The sequence below is a fragment of the Chiloscyllium plagiosum genome, chromosome 3 (genome assembly GCF_004010195.1).
Source record: "Chiloscyllium plagiosum isolate BGI_BamShark_2017 chromosome 3, ASM401019v2, whole genome shotgun sequence".
Lineage (NCBI taxonomy): Eukaryota > Metazoa > Chordata > Chondrichthyes > Orectolobiformes > Hemiscylliidae > Chiloscyllium > Chiloscyllium plagiosum.
Genome location: NC_057712.1, coordinates 124,732,260 through 124,752,043, shown reverse-complemented (window position 1 = coordinate 124,752,043; position 19,784 = coordinate 124,732,260). Strand labels below are relative to the sequence as shown.

At 41.7% G+C, this 19,784-nt stretch overlaps 1 protein-coding gene across 1 annotated transcript in view; it reads right to left on the bottom strand.

The window, feature by feature from the left end:
• LOC122548510 (potassium channel subfamily K member 5-like) overlaps positions 1–17,591 on the bottom strand; it is a 33,675-nt gene extending 16,084 nt beyond the window's left edge. The window contains exon 1 of the mRNA XM_043687251.1: positions 16,936–17,591. Coding sequence (XP_043543186.1) covers positions 16,936–17,121 — 186 coding nt within the window. The 5' untranslated portion in view covers positions 17,122–17,591. The remainder of the gene's footprint in view (positions 1–16,935) is intronic.
• Between the last annotated feature and the right edge of the window lie 2,193 nt (positions 17,592–19,784).

The window sequence follows — 19,784 nt, the reverse complement described above, 5'->3', positions numbered from 1 at the left end:
TACCCTTTCTAAAAATTGGTTTCCTGATTTCACTCACTTGGCTTTAGTTTTAAGACTAAGATTGTGTTTCTGTTGTTTTCAATTCCCTCCAGAGAAACACAGTCTGTTCATATCCACTCTAATAAACTCTTAAAATTATAAACCTTGCCTCAGACGTCCAGTTTTCAAAACTTACGAAAATACACGGCAATCTTTTGCAACTTTAAGCCCCACCCTCATTGACATCCATGGTGACGCCACCTGTCAAAACTGACAGGGCTAACTTTCCCTCAATTAAGATCTCAGTGCCAAGACTGAACCTTGTGGCTCTTATATTGTCTACTTTCAACACTTCAATGCCTCCAGCATTTCCGGTACCCAGAGCCGGAAACACTGAATGAGGCGCAGTCTGAATCCAAATATCTCTGCAATAACAGTGAGAGAATAAAACATTTCAAAGCATTGAACACAAAGTCAGTTCAAAAGTCTAATTAAAGAGTAAGTGGATCTCCAGCCAACTTCCGGGAGTACACACCCAGTCTTTTCATTGCAATTAGTGGGACCTTTTTTTTGGATTTCTTCCTCCCTGCCAGTTTGCATCCCTCTACAAGATATTAACTCTATCGTATTGTTTCATCATGGTCCTGCAATTCATACCCAATCATCTGCTCTTCATTTTGAGCGCCCAGATTGGGTACAAAATCGTGGGTAGCAGTAGATGCATGAACAACCCTATACCCGAACTGTGTACATTCACAGAGAGTTTATAATATATGGAGAGAGGGCCATGTAGTTAAAAGCACTGCCTTTTCAATAAAACATTAAACCAAGGTCATATCTGTCCTTTCAGGTTCACATTAAAAAGTGCTACCTTAAAAATAAGGAACTGGGAATTTTGCTGCAAATATTGCAGTTATAAATGCAAAGATTTTTTAAACCCTTGCAAGGGAAGTGGATTGCCAAAAATAGAAAAGTTTTACACCAAATGCAACTTAAGGAAATATTAGAGTAAGCAATCAAATATTTGGACAAAGACAAGGCTTCAAGAAGCATGTCATAAGAGAAGAGATACATAGAGAGGCAGAGGGGGCTAGGGAAGAAATTCCAGTACTTCCAGGGACTAAGATGGAGAGAAATTAGTTCACTTAAAAAGGCTGCAAATCTTTAAGTTTTCAACCACAAACCCCACCCACATAATTAAGATATGCTCAGTAAAGTTGAGGACAAACTGAAGTTTACTAAGGTCCCAGTCAGGAGACTAGCTCATGAGTACATTAAAATAATTGAGTTTAGTCATAAAGAGAGACTGCAAAATTAGTCAGTATTTGCTAATGTAGTGACATTTCTGTTGGAAAGGTCCACATTTTTATTGCATTTTCCAACATGCCCTGGCTTGTATATTATTCGCTCCAGTTAATTTTAGCAAATACTTTCAACACCTTGCAGTGGGGTTTGGACTGGGAGTCCAATAGCAATATTACAGTTGACACGAGTCATCTATCCCAGCCCCCATGTCTACTCCTACCAAAAGATTTTTTTAAAATGATTAAACTTTCCAAGTAATACCAATTCCGAAGAAGATATTTTCTTCAGAACTCAACTGATCAAAATTTGATGTGTATTTTATTACAAAACACACAGTGAAAAAAAAGTGTTGCAGAATGTCGCCACTCTCCGGCACCACCTTAAAACACAGAAAAATAAACCAAAACTTAGAACATAGAGGCAGGACAATAACAAAGTGATCAAACTTTAAAGTCCTTCCACCAGAGGTCAACAAGATCACCTTCTTGAAGCTTAACTCGTGTCTGACAAACTGGCCCGGGGGTTTCCAGAGGAGAAGACAGTCATTTTGCAAAAATTGGAAAGACCCACCAGTCCCCCACATTAATATGCAAACCATTTTTCAAGGAATTCATCACTGGTATAAACAGAATTCCATTTTGATGTATTATCAGATTTACTGAGCTTCATTTTAGATCCAAAATCATTAATAAATTTTCACAGCAAAATTACATTTCAGGCCCTATGACTTTTAAAAGTTGAATGGAAAGCTCTGGAATGTTTTCTCACTCGTCTACACCACCAGGACAGTAGTGGGCTGACTCAGCATCCCTAGCACAGTACTGTAGGTCAGAATCAGAATGCAAGTTCCATATCTCTCTGAACAGGATAGCTGTTTTTGATCCATTCCCCACTGGAGGAACCAGTAAAGCCCAGAGGAATTGAGCTAATTAAAATGAGTATATGGAATGAAAACTGCCTTTCATCCCACCTTTTAAGATAAACCATTTACCATAGATCCCATTATGGATACTACCCCAAAAATTGCTTGATCTGCTAAAATAGGGAATATTGCATGCGATTCTGGTCTCCTTCCTATCGGAAAGGGTTCAGCAAAGATTTACAAGGATGTTGCCAGGCTTGGAGGATTTGTGCTACAGAGAGAGATTGGTTAGGCTAGGGCTGTTTTCCCTGGAGCATCGGAGGCTGAGGGGTCACCTTTTTGAGGTTTATAAAATCACGAGGGGCATGGGTAGGGTATATAGGCAAAGTCTTTTCCCTGGGGTGGGGGGTGTCCAGAACTAGAGGGCAAGAATATAAAAGGGACCTAAGGGGCAACTTTTTCACGCAGAGGGTGGTGAGTGTATGGAATGAGCTGCCAGAGGAAGTGGTAGAGGCTAGTACAATTACAGCATTTAAAAGACATCTGGATGGATATATGAATAGGAAGGGTTTAGAGGGATATGGGCCATGTGCTGACAAATGGTTAGGTTAGGATATCTAACGGCATGGATGAGTTGAACCGAAGGGTCTGTTACCATGCTGTACATCTCTTAACCAGTGCACATGGTAAAATGACAATAAGCACCTCGGTTGTTAATGATCCACCTATAAGGAAACACCACATCAAACTAATTGAAAGATGCCTTGACGGTACTAGATCTGACAGTAATTTCAAAATACTTTGCCTCCAGGGTGTACTCCTCAGTAGGAGTCGTACTTTATTCCTAATGCCAGATTCATAGTAGTAACCTCTGACCCATCAGGAGCATTATCACAGAAGATCTGTTAGTAAGTAATTAACAAAAACAATGTGCCTGACAGGCTTTTTGGAGATTTAAGATAGTTGGAGATTATAAACAGAACATCATCAGGGAGCCAGAAGGTTGTGAGCTGAATTAAACAAGTGTTAATTTGAAAGCCTTCAAGATTATCGGCTCCTCAGAGATCCAGTTACATTTATTACATATCATGCAGTTCAACAACTGCAACTCAACTGGTTGAATCAGGAAAGATTGCATCAGCCTTTACAACAGGATAACTACAGAATATTGTAAAATGTGTAAAATGTGACTACTTCAAGTAAAACCAAACCAGTGAATTCTTCCTGTCATCATCTTTGATCTTCTGATCCAAGCGCAGAAGATTTACCTCACATAGAACTGAAAGAGGCTAAGCTTCATTGTCTCAATTTAGTCATTTGCTTAAAATTCACCCTTTCCTTCCACTTCTCAACCTTCATGGTCTCATGCAAGTTGTATATTCAACTTGAGCCAAACCTGACCTCATGATTGTCGAGTAATTTTACTGAATTTCTCAACGTACAATGAAAGTTAGGAAATGGCTCTGTGTGCCCGCATCTCTCTCTCTCTCCCTGGAAAGGAGGGAAAATGAACAGATCAGCATGACCAACAAAACAGAACTATCAGATGATTGTATAGAAAATGTGCTAATAATAAAAAGAGAACTAAAGACTGTTACATTACTATAACAAGCAGCACTGTTTAGGCTGTTCAATTCTATTGAAGTGTAAATTTAAGAAATCATTGCTCAGTGAGGCACTTTTCTGGGATTTTTCATGTAACATTTCTGTTTATTTAAATGTTAAGTCTCCATGGCACAAGTAAAACAAAACACTGAAGAGGATTCCAAGGTATTAATAACCCCTTCAGATATCATGTCCACAGCAAAAGCAAACAAATCCCTGCGCGAATTTTGATACGAAGACTCTCCATTAGTAACTTGAGGTAATGTCTGAAAATATATTCAAACACAACGTTGGAAAGTGGATAAGTGAGACTTACAATTTCTCATGTTTCTGAAATCTTGCAAGTCAAAAGTTGAAACATTCGTATAACAAATGGACAACGGTAACCTGCAATTACCTCACTGCTGAACATGTTTATCATTGACTTGCGACTCAATGTGCAAGTCGATGCCGTGGTGTCCATGTTGGCTCTTTGCTGGAGCCATCTGAACCTTCTCATGGCCAGCACCAACACCACTGCTCAACCCCAGCACTCCCATACTCCAGATCACATCATCCTCTGCTAAATTTGTGCAGGAGCATTTCCCTCCCAAAACAAAATCTGTCTCCACCTCAACCACTCCCTGCAATAAAGCATTCTTTATCACAATAATTATTTAAAAGGCATTAAATTGCAGCTTTTCTACTTGATAAACCTGGACTGCTTTGTATCAGTGCGGTGGGGAATAATCTTTACAACATTACATTGGCCGATAAAAAGTCTGATAATGGCAATTCAGAGTTGCACAAATCATTGCAAAATAATTAATTAATAATTTTATTACTGAGTTTGCAATTCTCAAGATCAGATGGGACAGGTTTATGTCTACCAACATTGCAAAGACTAAAAATTAATATTGTTTCTAATATTCAATTTCTGATTGAACTGCACCAGAAGTCTCTGTATCTACCTCCCACCCTGAACAGGCGTAATGCCTTGGGACATTTCGCTAATGCTGAAAAATATCAATATATCAATGCAATTTACTGTTGGTAGTGCTACTTCCCCCCCCCCCCCCAGTTATGACAGGACCACACTGCAAATTCTACCCCATAGTCTTCTTTTACAGTGCACTTATGTTGGTATTTTGTTTAAATGTTATTCCTCTGATTATTTCCACAAATGTGAAACAATAGGAACCTGATATATTTAATATTATCCACATGCAGAGACTTTTATACTGTAATATGAAAACAGCATGCCATATCAGAGTCAGAAAACAGAAAATAAAATGTGGTGGCTGCATATAATTGATTCAAGGAAGTCAGTGATTTGTGTGTATCCAGCAGGTTTTCACTACAAGCTGAACTGCATCTTCATTTTCTTCCCACAAGACCTCCATTATAGCTCATCTTTCTCTGGCAGCTCCTCACGGCTGGCTGTTAATTTCCACAAATGTACTTGAAGTGGAAGTAGACTCCATGCAGTGATAAGAGCAAATGTGTTTTCCTGCTTTTCACTGGTCTTGGGCTGAGTCACATTCATTTTTCACGAGAAGCCAAGAGAGAGGAGAAATTAACCCAAGATATTTAAGTCAGTATTTGGCTCCTAATTCCAGATCAGTGGCAAAGACCAAGACGATACATTTGCCTGCATTCAGCCAAATCTTTAACTGTGTTAACATTATTTTCTCAGAGAGAGATTAAGCATACGTCATGAAAAATCACTGGCGTAAAAACACTTCTTCATTTACTGTCAGCCTGGAATTTTATAATGAGGGAGTTCAGGTTTCTGCCAGATTCCAGACAGAATGAGGAAAACTGAACTATGGAGTTGGAAAGTGAAAGTCTTTTCACTGGGCTGAATAACCTCTGAACTCGAGCACAATATTTCAAGACTGAATCAGATTCCTTTCAGGAAGGGGCTGAGCACATAGCAGCACAGCTTATTCCTTACATATCCTCATAAAAATCACATGCACTGGATAAAGCTTGAACAGTGAGGAATGTTTGGATCACAGTTTGCCAAATGTTGCAATACAATGCCTGAAACAGCCCAAGCATGATCGGACATGCAAGAATCAGACTGAGTCAATTCAGACCTTAGCTCCTTCCAACAACTCTCTCAGTAACTTTAAGAATGAAAGGAGGGTTTTTGTTTTTAAAAAAAAAGAAAAAGCATAAAAGTTCTTGGGAACAAAGAGTCATCTTCTACATTGTGGTAGATCGCCTCAAGCAGTGCAATACTTCCGGAGAAGGAAGGGTTGTTTCCAGACAGAAGAGAATGGAAAATTCCAGAGTATCCAGATTCTGAGTGCTGGCATCCCACGGTGGAGAAGGTCAGAAAGCTTCTTGACTGATAAGGCCAAGAACTAATCAGCGATACCCACTGACCTTGCTGAAGGACCTCAGAAAAGCAACATTTGCGATAAGTGACTAAAATATCTTTTTGTTTTAAAACAGTAATGAGGCAAAAGGACATATTGGCTTGGAATAGATCATTCAGAGAACCACAAGAAACTGTATAAGTAATAATATTGTATAAGTAATAATATTTTCACATCTTTTAAATACAGCAGGTTTCAAAGATTGAAGAGACCTGAGTGGAATATCCTCATGTGGAAGGCAAGGATGACACAGGTGAGGGAGGGGCTGATTTAGTGGTGCAGGAGATGAAAGGCTCCGAACATTAGCAGACTCTAAGAAGTTTTCCTTGGAGGCAAAGTGAAAGGTTGCCAGGCAAATGTTCTTGGGAAAATTTCTAGAGGGTAGGGTCTTGGTCCTGAATTCTTGGCCTGCAAAAAGTGCAGAGAAGGGAATTATTTTCTCCTTGTTATTGATCAGAGGCCAAGCGGGGGAAGAGTTTGGGGTGCGTCAAAGTACTCCACTCCTAATTTTTCTCTTCAGTGTATATATTCCCATCAACAACACTCAAAAGACATTGGTGTGTTTTACAATGCACACTTTGTAGCAGCCAGAACATACTTGGATCAGTCTTTTTATGCCAAATATGCAAAGAGAATAATTCCCAAGGCTAAGTCCCAAACTTTGTGGATAATTGTTTCTTGGTCCTTAATGCTGCAGGTGCTAAGCAACATACCAACTAGCCTTTCCTAAGTAGTATGCTAATTTTGGCCTGTTAAGTCAAGTCAAGCTGTCACACACCCAATGGTATTCCAGTACAATTTCTCCCGAGACCTCCTGAGCTCCCAGGGTCAAAATCAAGAGGCAGTGGCCTCCAATGCATCCTGTTTTGCCACTTAAGAGTCAGAGTCATACTCACATAGCATGGTCCAACTCGTCCATGCCGACCAGATATCCTCTGCCCTCAGATAAAGACCTTGGCTGTTCACCCTATCCATGCCCCTCATGATTTTACTAACCTCTATAAGGTTAGCCCCTCAGCTATACTCAAAGTACTGACCAATGAAGGCAAGTATGTCAAAATCCTTCTTCACTACCCTGTCTACCAGCGACTCCACTTTCAAAGAACAATACACCTGCATCCCTGTGTTTCTTTCAGCAACACTCCCCAGGGCTGTGCCATTAAATATGTAGGTCTTCCCTGATTTGCCTTACCAATATGCAGCACCTCACATTTATCTAAATTAAACTCCATCTGCCCCTCCTTAGCCCATTGACCTGCCTGTTCAAGGTCCAGTTCTACTCAGAGATAACGTTCTTGTCTACTACACCATCAATTTTAATATCATTTGCAAACTTATGAACCATACCTCCTATATTCACAACCAAATCGTTTATGTGAATGATAAAAAGCAATGGAACCAGCAGCAATCTTTGCAGAATACTGCTGATCAGAGGCCTTCGGTTGAAAAACAATCCTCCACCACCACCCTGTCTCCTACCTTCAAGGAAATTTTGTATTCAATTGTCCAGCTCTCCCAGATTCAACATGATCAAACCCTGCTATCCACCCAACTTGCAGAACCTTGTTGAATGCCTTGCTGAAGTCCATGTAGACAATGTCTACAGCTCTGCCTTCAAAGGTTTTAAAGGGCTACATCAAGCAGAACATGTTGTTTTGTAGCCCAGTGATCAGAATAGTCAGGAAGTGAGAAAGGAGAGAAGAGGTGAAACGTGGCCTGTTAGGGGTAACTAGTAGTTTATCCACGAAACCATGGGAATTCCTTCTTCTCCTGGATCTGCATCAACATGAAAATACTTTGTCCACTGTACCATGGCCAAGATGCTTCTTCTGAGAGCTAATGGCTAGGCCACTGTAGAGCTGGACAAAAACTACGAGAGCACGTTGATAGACGCTTTGCCCATTTTACCACTAATCTCACAGAAGAGTCTTCAAATAGACACATGACCTGGTTTGCATGATTAAGTTGGGCCACTTAGGAGCAAGGACAAAAATGGCAGAACCCATGAATCAATCCATGAATCTCAGTATTCTGTTGGATCCCATTTAATGCTGGAAAAAAAAAGAATAATGCTTACCACCAAGATGTTCTTAAAATGTCTAAAAATTTTTAATTTTTGTTCTCTGCCATCTATAATGATGACCGCAAACGCCTTTAATGGCCTAAAGCTGCTCTAAGATCACCACATCTTCAAAAGGAAACCTCCTTATTGTGGCCACAATTGCCACCACTTTGGAGATAGCCCATGGATAGCCAATGCTGAGACCATCACTACCTTTCCTTACTGCACTGCAGATGTCCAGTATGTCCTTCATTATGAATCCAGCATTATAGAAACATCCAAAGTTGAATCTGCTTTGGCACTGATCAGGGGGTAAGTCAGAGGGACATTCTGGAAAGTTTGGAACAATTTATCATGTAAAGTACAACAATTCAATCAAGTAACAATGTGGAGTTCTACACATTATGATGTGCACTTTCAATGCCACCAAGGTTAATTGCTCTGGACATACATAAATGGAGGTTCCAATTGGAGGACAACAGATGTGGCTTTTTGTCAGTTATTTGCAAATACTAGTTTCTGCCATCAGTAAAGGCCAGGTTTCAACAAAACAACAGCAGGTTAGACTTGGCCTGATGGGACACTGTAAAAAAACCAAATAAACATTCAATAGAACAGCAAAATCAAAATGTTATCGGGGTGATATGCACCACAGGTTCCACTCCGCTTCCCCCACACCCCACCAACCAGTGTCCACCCAGTCTTCAAAGGCAACTGCTCACTTCCTATGTTTTTCTTTTAGAAGTAGAATATTAGATACAGGTGAAGTTTGTATGGGTGCTGTCTCAAATACAACAAATGATTTTATACACAACTTCCACATACACACAGAGCCAATGAGGGCCTTGATGCCATTGAATCAAATTACTCAATGGAAAAAGAAACATCGATCAAGAAATGGCAATTCAGGCCATGAGGGCTATTCGTGTTTCGCCATCTCTGCCTTTGGACCAATGAATATTTGCAAATGTCCTCTTCTGTGGCCACCTCTTATGATACATTTCAAGCCTAGCTTTTCACCAACTAAATCCGGGGGAAAATCTGTCACTTGCCCGATAGTACTCCAGTACAATTTCTCCCGAATCCTTCTCAGCTCCCAACAGCCACCAGGGTCAAAAGCGAGAGACATCAGCGCTCGTTGCAGTTGCCTCCGGTGCACCCTGTTACGCCACTTAACGTACAAAAGAGAAAAGAATAAAGTTAGGGATTAAGAACAGTGGCCAGTTGCCCCTGGGTCTGGGTGCAACTGGTTTTATAGGCTACGTCAAGCAGAAAATGTTCTTTTGTAGCCCACTGGTCAGAATAGTCAGGTTAAGAGAGAAAGGTGCAGGCAAAAGCCTTGCCTTGCAAAGCCCTTCCTAAGAATTTGCTTTTTCTTAAAGGTAGGGGATGCCAGTTTCTGGGATAACCAGCAATGTTTCATTTAGGCTGAAATTCAACTTCAGCCTGATAAATAACCCTGCCCAACTTTCTTTCCATTGATTAGAATGTGAAGATTGGTTGGGTGGATTGTATAATGGGATGACAATTCACTACCTCCCAAACTGCACTTTGCCTAAAGCTGAATGTCAAGTCACTTGATACATCTCTAAGATCAGCAGGTTCTCCCAAATTACTCTCAACTTAGTGGGCAGTATCTTCATATCATCTTCATTCCCCTCTGCCCCACCTTTCACATAAATACTCAGCCAATCCTGAGGCTTTGCCAAGCAAGATGACAACTTTATGTCAATTAACATGTAATATGCTGTGAATTGATGTCCATTTGCAATGGACTCGAGATGCCTCAACTTAATTTCTCATTATAGAGAACAGTCAAAGGATAACACTCCCATTAATGTGATGGAATCCAAATTCTAGACCCAGAGGTAAAACATCAAGCTGGAATAAATAGGGGATATTCATACAGTGTTTAGCTGCAGAATGAGCAGAAGGTAAGGTTGGTGTCTGGGTTGGTTTTGAGTGAAGCAAAGACCACAAATCTAAAATCAATTCTTGTCCAGTAGAGTCAAAATCTTGGAACTCAGTTCCTAACATCATTGTGCATCTCCCTTCTCCCCACCCCCTCTCTCCAGGACTTCAAAGGTTCATCAAGGCAGCTTAGCACCACCTTTGGCAGGGGCAGTTAGGGATTGGCAGTGAATACTGGCTAATGAACAAAATTTTTTAAAAGCCATTGCACAGCAATAATGCACTGCAATACCCAATTCTACATCATCAACAAATCCCACCATGTACCAGTGGAGGACAGGACAGGTTTCACTGAGACAGTCCAAAATGGTAATGTTCTTTGTCAAAATGTGCACAATCACAATGGCAAATCAGCCATTTTATAAAAAAGGCTACCTGTACCCTTGAAACTCTACCCCAACGAGTCAACACCCACTGGTAGGTGGCAGGAGAGAGAGTACCTTGGCATTTATTTTTTGAAATTCTGGAAGTGTGCGACAAGCGTTTTGAGTAGTTCCAAGGAGACCTTGAGAAGTTCCAAGCTAGCCTTGCAGTTTATAATCAGTTGACTGGAGCTATAAAATTAATCAGATAGCACGTTGTTTCCACGTGAAATTCAAAGGGCAACCTATGAAATACATGTTGGAATGTAATAATCAGGGGTCTATTAAACAATTTTATTACCACTGGCATTAACACGTGGGCAAAGAGTCATCACCACAGACACAACTGAACCAAAATCAGTTCAGTGCCGGATCAAAAGGGTTTTCTTTCCTCTGTGTGGAATGCGTGCTTGCTGACAAGTGTGTTAATGTCCTACCAAAGCAGTGTTATCCCTTTCATCATTCGGTTTATGCAGAGGGAATTAAGTCCCCCCCCAACAGTCAAGTCAATAGAGAGAAAAATAGAGTTCAGTCATTTCAGCTTACTGAAGGGGGAGGGGGTCATCACATGCGCGAACTGCTTGGCGGACTTTTCCACTGCACTCGTCTACACAGGGTGACGTTAGCCAGTTCAGCCGTGATGCAAATTATGTCGCCGACAATAGCTGCACGAGAAAATAATTTTTAGTGCACTCTAAAATGCATGTTAAAAATGAACGACAAGATCTCACAACAAAACAGACCATGCAGCAGACAGGTACCTTCACACCCATGCACAAGACATCTCGCATCAGCCAAGGTGGCCAAGCACAAAATGGTTTCCCACCCTCTACCCAACTCCCACCCCCACCCACATCAAATTGTTGTCAAGACCTCTACGTTTGGTAAGCAAAGAGCTGATTTTCAAAGCAGTTTTATCAGCAGAGGGAGGGAAAGAGGTTTGGAAGAGAGCGCGCGAGAGCACAAGTGAGAAAGGAAACCAATTTGGCTAACACCAGTAAGAGTGACCGACGCTCTCCCATTCCTCCCTCTGAGCGAGGGCAGGGGATTCAGCGTCACTCACCTATATACAAAGATTACCCGGCAGCTTGGGAAAGCTTGGCGAGCTATAAGAGAAAAGACACGCAGTTTAAATGTTTCCAAAATAACCGCACAATTACCTTTATGGAACATCTCTCATCCCTCCACCCAAACCACTCCTCCCACAATATCTCTCCCTCCCTACATTCCTCCCCAACCCAGTTTCTCCCCAAACCACCTTCTCTCTCACCCAGGGAGTGTGGTCTCATACTGCAAAATAGTTCTACAGGCAAACATTTGAGTTCTCAGACGGGCAGTCATACTTTGGTGTCTGAGCAACAGAGCGCTATTTGATGATGGATGCCTCACAGCTAAGCCTGAAAAAACATCCTGATGTCCTCACAGGCATTTTCTAGCAGAAACAAGAATCCAGACATAATTGAACCTTGATTCAGTGGGACTGAAGCACTGAGGATAAACAGTATATTGAAGATGATCAGCTAACTCAACAGAGACCAACAAATAAATCTTAGAATTTCAGTTTTACAATTAATTTACTTTGACAACTTCTACAGTATTTGCATTGATATCGCACTTTGTACTGTCTCAAGATATTGCATCACACCCAAAAAAAATGCTTTTGAAAGAGTGCAGTTGGAGCTCGAAACGCAGAAAGCCAGCAGCTAATTTACATGCAGTGAGCCCCCACAAACAACAAAATATAAATTAACAATGCCTGGTTTGGGATAAATATTTGCCAGAACAGTACTCTCCTTCCCAACAGCACCAGGAGAAAGTGAGGACTGCAGATGCTGGAGATCAGAGCTGAAAATGTGTTGCTGGAAAAGCACAGCAGGTCAGGCAGCATCCAAGGAACAGGAGAATTGATGTTTCAGGCATGAGCCCTTCTTCAGGAATGAGGAAGGGCTGAAGAAGGGCTCATGCCCGAAACGTCGATTCTCCTGTTCCTTGGATGCTGCCTGACCTGCTGTGCTTTTCCAGCAACACATTTTCAGTTCCCAACAGTACCAGGTGATCTTATACTTCCACCTGCACAGGATAAGCCTTCAGTTAATGTCTCACCCAAACAATGGCAGCACAGCATTCACCCAGTAACGTACTAAAGTATCAGAAACAGGTACAGAAATTGCTGGAAAGGCTCAGCAGGTCTGGTAGCATCTGTGGAGAGAAATCGGAGTTAACGTTTCGGGTCTAGTGACCCGTCCTCAGAATGGAGTGTCAGCCTTGATTATGTGATCAAGTCTCTAGAGAGGGACCAGAGTACTATGCAATTGGGCCCTGGCTGACAAACAGCTCTTCAAGCTTGACAAGGGAATATTTCACTGTCAGGTGAACAGCACCAATGTTTTGTTATCCACACACAGAGGATCAAGAAGGCCAATTCAAAAGTCAGCAGGAGCTAACTGCTTTTGATACTTTGCTAATGGTAGCCTCTCTACACACAACAAAACTGATACAGAGAGCTTTGTTGAGGTCTGAGGCTTGATCATATTCAAAATGTATGTTCAGAAAGTTGAATGCAAGTAAAAAACTCAACTTTTATTAAAGTTAAACAGATGCCCAATTAAAAGGTTAATTGATCTCCTCACTCACTAGGCAAGTGGTATGTTAAAACAGAAAGCTATTTTGGCAAAGACTCAAAAGCATTCTGATGGGTGTTTTACATTCAAAAGAGCCTGCATAATATTGGTTTCTCTTAAAAAATAAGGGCACCGTCATCTGCAGAACACTTTGACCAGTTTGTAAATAGAATAACACACAATAGCTGACCACAGCATATATTTTCAAAAGAAAATGACTCTACAATTTTAAATAAAAACCTAAACAATGAAAGAACAAAGCTGGAAGTGGAAGAAAAAGAATCCTCAAAAGAAATTGCTTTGAATTAATTGAGTCTCTTTGCTTTGACTTTCCATGCTCATGGTTCTGAGTGTGGACACCTCGATTAGGATATGTAAACCAAAATAGAAAGAAGCTTTAAAATCTCCATTAGTTTTTGATCTTTCCCACCGCCACTCCTGAAAAAAACCTCACTTCTTCTGTGTCCTACAATGTGGACACACTGTGTATAATTACTTTCAATATACAGCAGATATAAAGGTACACAATTCTTGATTCTTGATAGTTTTCATGGTCCATATAAGCCTTCTTCCATCACGTTCAGTGGAACATTCTATTCCTTTCTCTCTCTCCTTCATTTATCCAGCATCCTTATCTAGATTTTCTTCACCTCCTTGTGGCAATGCAACATGTTTAACAATCAAGGCTATGGGCAAAATACAAGAAAGTGGGACTAGAGTAGTTTGTGCGTCAGGGCAGGCTGAATGGGCCTGTTCTGTACTGTATCAATTCTTCAGCGAAAAATAAAGTTCTCCTGAATTTACCACCAGACATTTCAAGATTGGAAAAATTTAGGAGAGGAAATTGAGTTTTATCTTCCCAACACTCTCCCCACCTCAGACACAAAGATGAAACACACCTTCCCATCTCCACATACTGCCCCTCAGTTCTGAGATTGGAAACTTGCTACAGCATAAACTGCCCTGGGAAATTTTCCGTCTTGAAAACAGAACGCACTCTCCCCCCCCCCCCACTGCCCGCCCCCTCGGTGTGGGCACGGCAAGTCCCACAGGTGCCCGACGTGTCGACAACGAGTCAACCCGTCAGACAGAAGCTGCTTTTACGTTATCGAGAGCCTCTCTCTGTAAAACCACAAGTGCGAGCAACACAAAAATACCCCGCCCCCACCAAAAATTTGCGGTCTCTCTCACTCACCACGTTTCACTTCTGCCGAGAGCTAACCGTGGGGTCTCTGAAAAAACACAAAACAAGTGCACTTCACAGTGAAAACAACCCGGTGTGCGCACCCTCCCACCCACCCACCGCTCATCACTCGGGCAGGGAGCCTAAAGCAGGGTCAAGTCAAACCAACCGAGTCAAAGTCAGGGAGGCAGGGTCAACAAAGTAGGCAAGGGAAAGGCAGGAAAGAATTGCGGGTCCCACTGCTCCTTGTATCTTCAAGTACTAGGACTTAAGTCGTCACTATTGTTGAAGAAGTGAGAGGCGAGTAAGATTGGCGGGGAGGGAGCGGGTCCTCCAAAGAAAAGGGACCAGGGAACTAAATAGTCTGCACTCTGCTGTCAGATATCCTCTCAGTGGCGCGATTTGCACAGTTCAAGTTTGAAGGCAAAGTTGTCCTTGTACTGAATCGCTCCCCAAACCGGGAGCCTTAAGCACAGCTTAAAAACCTCCTTGATAATATATATTTAAATACATAATAATATCTTGATGTATCGGTATGTGGAGGGTTGAAAAACGCGAGGCGTTGATGTTTGACAGGTTGTGAAGTATAAGCTGGACGCGCACTCACCCCCTCTCTCTAACACAGCCACCTTCCAGTGTCAGAACACACTTCCTTTACCCACTCACCCGTGGACAGATCCATTGCTGAAATTTTCCCTTCCTATTCACAACTTATATCCTTTGTGTTGCCGCCCGACAGTTGTAGAGTCATTCTATGTACACACATTCATTCATTAAAATCTGCCCTGCGGTGTGGAGAGAGTGTGTCTTATCAATAAATAAACAGCACACACCAACTCCCTTAACTGGTACATTTTGTCTACGGCACAACACTTTCAAACTTCGTTCAGATCCGAGGCAAGTCACAGAATTCCTACAATGCGGAAACAGGTCATTCGGCCCATCCAGTCCACACCGACCCTCCGAAGGGCATCCCAATCCCCGAAAGCCCACATTTCCCCGAGACATTACGGGCAGTTCAGCATGGCCAATCCAGCTGACCTGCACATCTTTGGACTGTGGGAGGAAACCCGCACAGACACAGGGAGAATGTGCAAACTCCACACAGAGTCGCCCGAGGCGGGAATCGAACCCGGGGTCCCTGGTGCTGTCAGGCAGGACCGCTAAACCGCTGTGGACGAGGAAGATTACAGAAAGACAAGCTTCTTGTATATTTTAACCTAAACAGTTTTATTTTTAAAAAGAACTTCTTGTTTCTCGTCTGCGGGAAGGAACGGGGAACTCCGTGCAAATTTTGATACTTTGCATATGGGATCACTGTTCGTTCTTAACTCAGTGCTGGTGTAATCGCTGTGTTCGAGACTTGCTCAAGTGGCAAACAGTGATAACACTGAGCAAGTCTTTCGGACGTTTGACAAACGGATTGGGGACTCCATACGATGTTACCTTTCAGATCCCAGTTCATTTAAATCCGGCGTTTCACACTGGAGGCGATTTTCCGCTTCGATCTCACATTTGGGTTACTTTTTTTTAGATTGGAGGCGGCTGTGAACAAATTTTCTCTCTCTCTCTCTTTTCCGCTTTGGAAGGGAGGAGAGGGTGAAAATAAAGCCGGGACCACCGTCACACGCCTTCATACTCAATACGGGAAGTAAAGTCCGGAGCAACCCACAACCCGTGCCTCTGGAGGGTCAATAAAGTGTTGACCCCTTCCCCACCCCCCACCCCCACTTTCCCTCCCCTCAGAGCGTCAGGTTTCAACAGTTGTGTGTGTGTGTGTTTTGATTTGCATCGTGAATAAACGCATTGGCAGTACGTTTTTTTTTTAAAAACATAAATAACACAGACTGCTTCAGTTACTCGGAGTTTGGGAAATACTCCAAATGAAATAATCACGAGGTTCTGATGCATAACTTGGGTCTCTCGCAACCACGGGCTCAATAACATTTAAAACAAATACACGTCAAATTCCAGTGGATCAAAAAAAATCATTTTCATTTCCATTACGACGTTACCAGATATCCTCTCTCAAAGCCACACACCAAGTAATTTAGAGAGTGAAATCTTAAAGGAGTCATTCAAGAAATTTAAGTGTGGGATATCTTATATGGAAGATGTAGTGAGAGTTTTTCTTTAAATCACACGGAAGTTAATTTAAGGGAACTTTAAAGTCAGAATATAGATAATTTGATGGAATTTAACAATTCCTTGAACGTTAATTTGAGGGTGCGTTAAAATTTGAGTGTTGATTTGAGAGTTTTTATAACAAGTCATTAATTTGAGGGAGTTTTAAGATGAGAGTTTTTGAGAGTTGATTTGAGACTTTTAAGAAATCACATGGAAGTTAATTTGAGGGAATCTTACAGTCATATGAAAGTTGATCAGAGGCACAACTTAAATGATTAATAACTTTTTCAAGGATTTTGGAAACAAGGAGAGCTCATGGGGGGAAAATATAGTTATTGAGAGAAGATGCTAACAGAGGAGTGAAAAGTTGCACCACTTAATATAGAGTAAATACAGGATTAATAAATGTGAAGATAGGAAAGACATGAAAACCTATTAATAAAGGGCTATGGGGTGGGGGTGGGAAAGATGCCGGGGCCGTATAATGCTTACCTCCAAGATCTTTTCCAGATCAGCCTGAGTCAGGCACGGGTGTTCTTTAAGGATCTGAGACTTTTTCAGTTCATACTGATTCACTGCTTCTCTCCAGTTTGGCTCTTCCAATACTTGGAAAATGGCAGCACCGATTGACAGATAGAAGATGATAGCTGAGGTCAGTAAGGGCCCCCTGTCTACCATACTTTACCCTCCTTCTCTTTCCCCTTCGCCTCTCAAAAGCGAAGAGATCGAAATTCACGTTTGAATTTGCGGCGCTCGTCTCTCTGCGCCTGCGCGATGAGTCCCAACTAACAACTCTTTAAAAACTTCATCCAAAAAAAAACTTTTTTTTGGAAGGATGGCGGTCGGAACAGAACAACTCCTTGTTCGAGTCTGGGAGCCAACACCACCACCACCAAAAATAGGAGACACTCGGGGAATAAACGCAGTCACCATTCGACTGGACTCTGAGGGAGTTAAAACTTTTTTTTTAAAAAAAAACCCTAAAAAAAATTTACAAGTAGTTTGTATTATCAACAACAACAACAAAAAAAGTTGTGGAATGTCAGATTATTTTTTTTCCTCCTCTTTCTCCGGTAGTGTTTTTTTTATTTGGAGACACGTGTCGGTCTGGACGATCTCTTTAAAATGTCCAGCCCCGGCGAGAAAGTTCAATATTTGAGGTGGCTGTGAGGAATTTATGATCATCCAGGAGGTGGAGTTCTTCCCGCCCTCTGCTCGCTGCTCGAACCGTTTCTCCCCCCCCTCCACCCCACACACACAAAACAAAAACTTCACGCCAATTTTCTTTCTCTGCTCCATTCGAGAAAATTCTCTGTGAGAAATAGGTGAACTCATTTTAAAGCTTAAAGCAGTGTTTTTTTTAAGTGTTTATTTTGCTTATGAAAGTCACTCCCCCCCCCCCCCCTTTTTTTACACACACAAAACAAAAACTTCACGCCAATTTTCTTTCTCAGAAAATTCTCTGTGAGAAATAGGTGAACTCATTTTAAAGCTTAAAGCAGTGTTTTCTTTTAAGTGTTTATTTTGCTTATGAAAGTCACTCCCCCCCCCTTTTTTTTACTCCAAAACCAGTTGAGTTAATGGGTTAAACACATTCGACTTTTAAGTTTAAAAGATTGGCTTGGGCAATTTTTTTTTAATTGGAGATCCATTATATAGAATGCAAGAGTGGACTGATTTGTAAGTTTTTTTTTGTTCAAACAAAACTTCTGTTCGTGAACTTTTTGTTTGGGATGAATGAATAATTTGAAGGAGTTTTCTTTTCCCATCTCTACGCGCCTCAATTGGGCCATTGTTCAGTGTCTCTCTCCCCCGCGCCCCATAGTCTGTCCGGAAAGCAAGTGCATTCAAATTCAAACACACTTGTCTTCTTCACTAATCGTTGAGGGCGGGCGTTGGGATTGAAAAACAGTCACTCGTATGCTCGTGGAAGCATACCATCAGTAAAGCCTGTCCACATCCCCGCGTTAAACTCTCTTAAGTCTCCTGATGTAAAGTGGCAGCTCGTTGAACGTCTTTGCAAATTCTAGATATGCCCCATTAATGAGCAAAATTGAGTATTGCTGATCTGTTGCACATTTTTTAAAATATTAGGTTCCCTGTAGTGTGGAAACAGGCCCTTCGGCCGACCCTCCGAGAAGCAACACACCCAGACCCATTCCCCTACGTTTACCTCTGACCAATGCACCTAACACTACGGGCATTTAGCACGGCCAGTTCACCTGTGGGAGGGAAACCCACACAGACATGGGGAGAATGTGCAAACGCCACACAGACAGTTGCCCCAGACGGGAATTGAACCCATGTCTCTATCGTTGTGAAGCAGCAGTGCTAACCACTGAACCAGTTGAACTTTTTTGACAATGTTTTCACTTGAGTATTATACTGCCAAAACTATCAACAGACAAAGTACACTACAAATTTTTTTTGGGCTATAAGATTCATTATTCGATTGACTTATTGCATGGTGGCATAGAAAGTTCCTACATTACCAGAGGGAGGAGTGTGCAATGGCACTTGGCAAACTGTGCAATGAGATAACCTCTGTGCAAGGGTTCCTCCTGCAAAACAAGATATAGTGGTTAATTGGTGTGTGGATAAGGGAGGTTTAAGTCCAAGTTTTCTAGCTGTTTCTGAGTAGATTGATAAGAAGGAAGTAAATTGAAAAGCAGAGTTAAAAAAACTTGTGGCTTTCAATTTTCTGTCCATTTGTATTGTGCCTACTTAATTTTATTAAAATTATCCGTTCAACTTGACTTCCTGAAGCATAAAGCAGTATAAAGTCAAGTCCTGGCACCACATTGGATCGGGTGGCAGCTGAGTCAAGCTGGAGCCATAACTTCTTAACCAAACATGATATTTTGTATTGAAAACATTGTCATTGTAGTGTTTCTCAAAAGCCAGCACCAATATTAAAGCAAACTGAAGAAATGGCAATTTACTCAGTTCTGAAGAAAGATCATGAGACTTGAAACTTTAACTTTGTTTTTTTTTCACAGATGCTGCCAGACTTGCTGAGTTTCTCCAGCAACTTCTGTCTTTGTTTCAGTATTCCAGCAGTTTTATTTAAACACACATTCAAGATGTAATAATCCTTACAGCAACTAAGTCACACCAACCCTCCGAAGAGCATCCCATCCAGACCCACCACTTATTCTTGTAACCCTGTATTTCCCGTGGCTAATCCATTCATGCACATCCCTGGACACCATAGGCAATTGAGCATGGCCACTGCACAACCTTTGGACTGTGGGAGGAAACCAGAGCACCTGGAGATGAACCATGCAGACACAGGGAGGATATGCAAACTCCACAGATAGTTATCTGAGGCTGGAATCAAG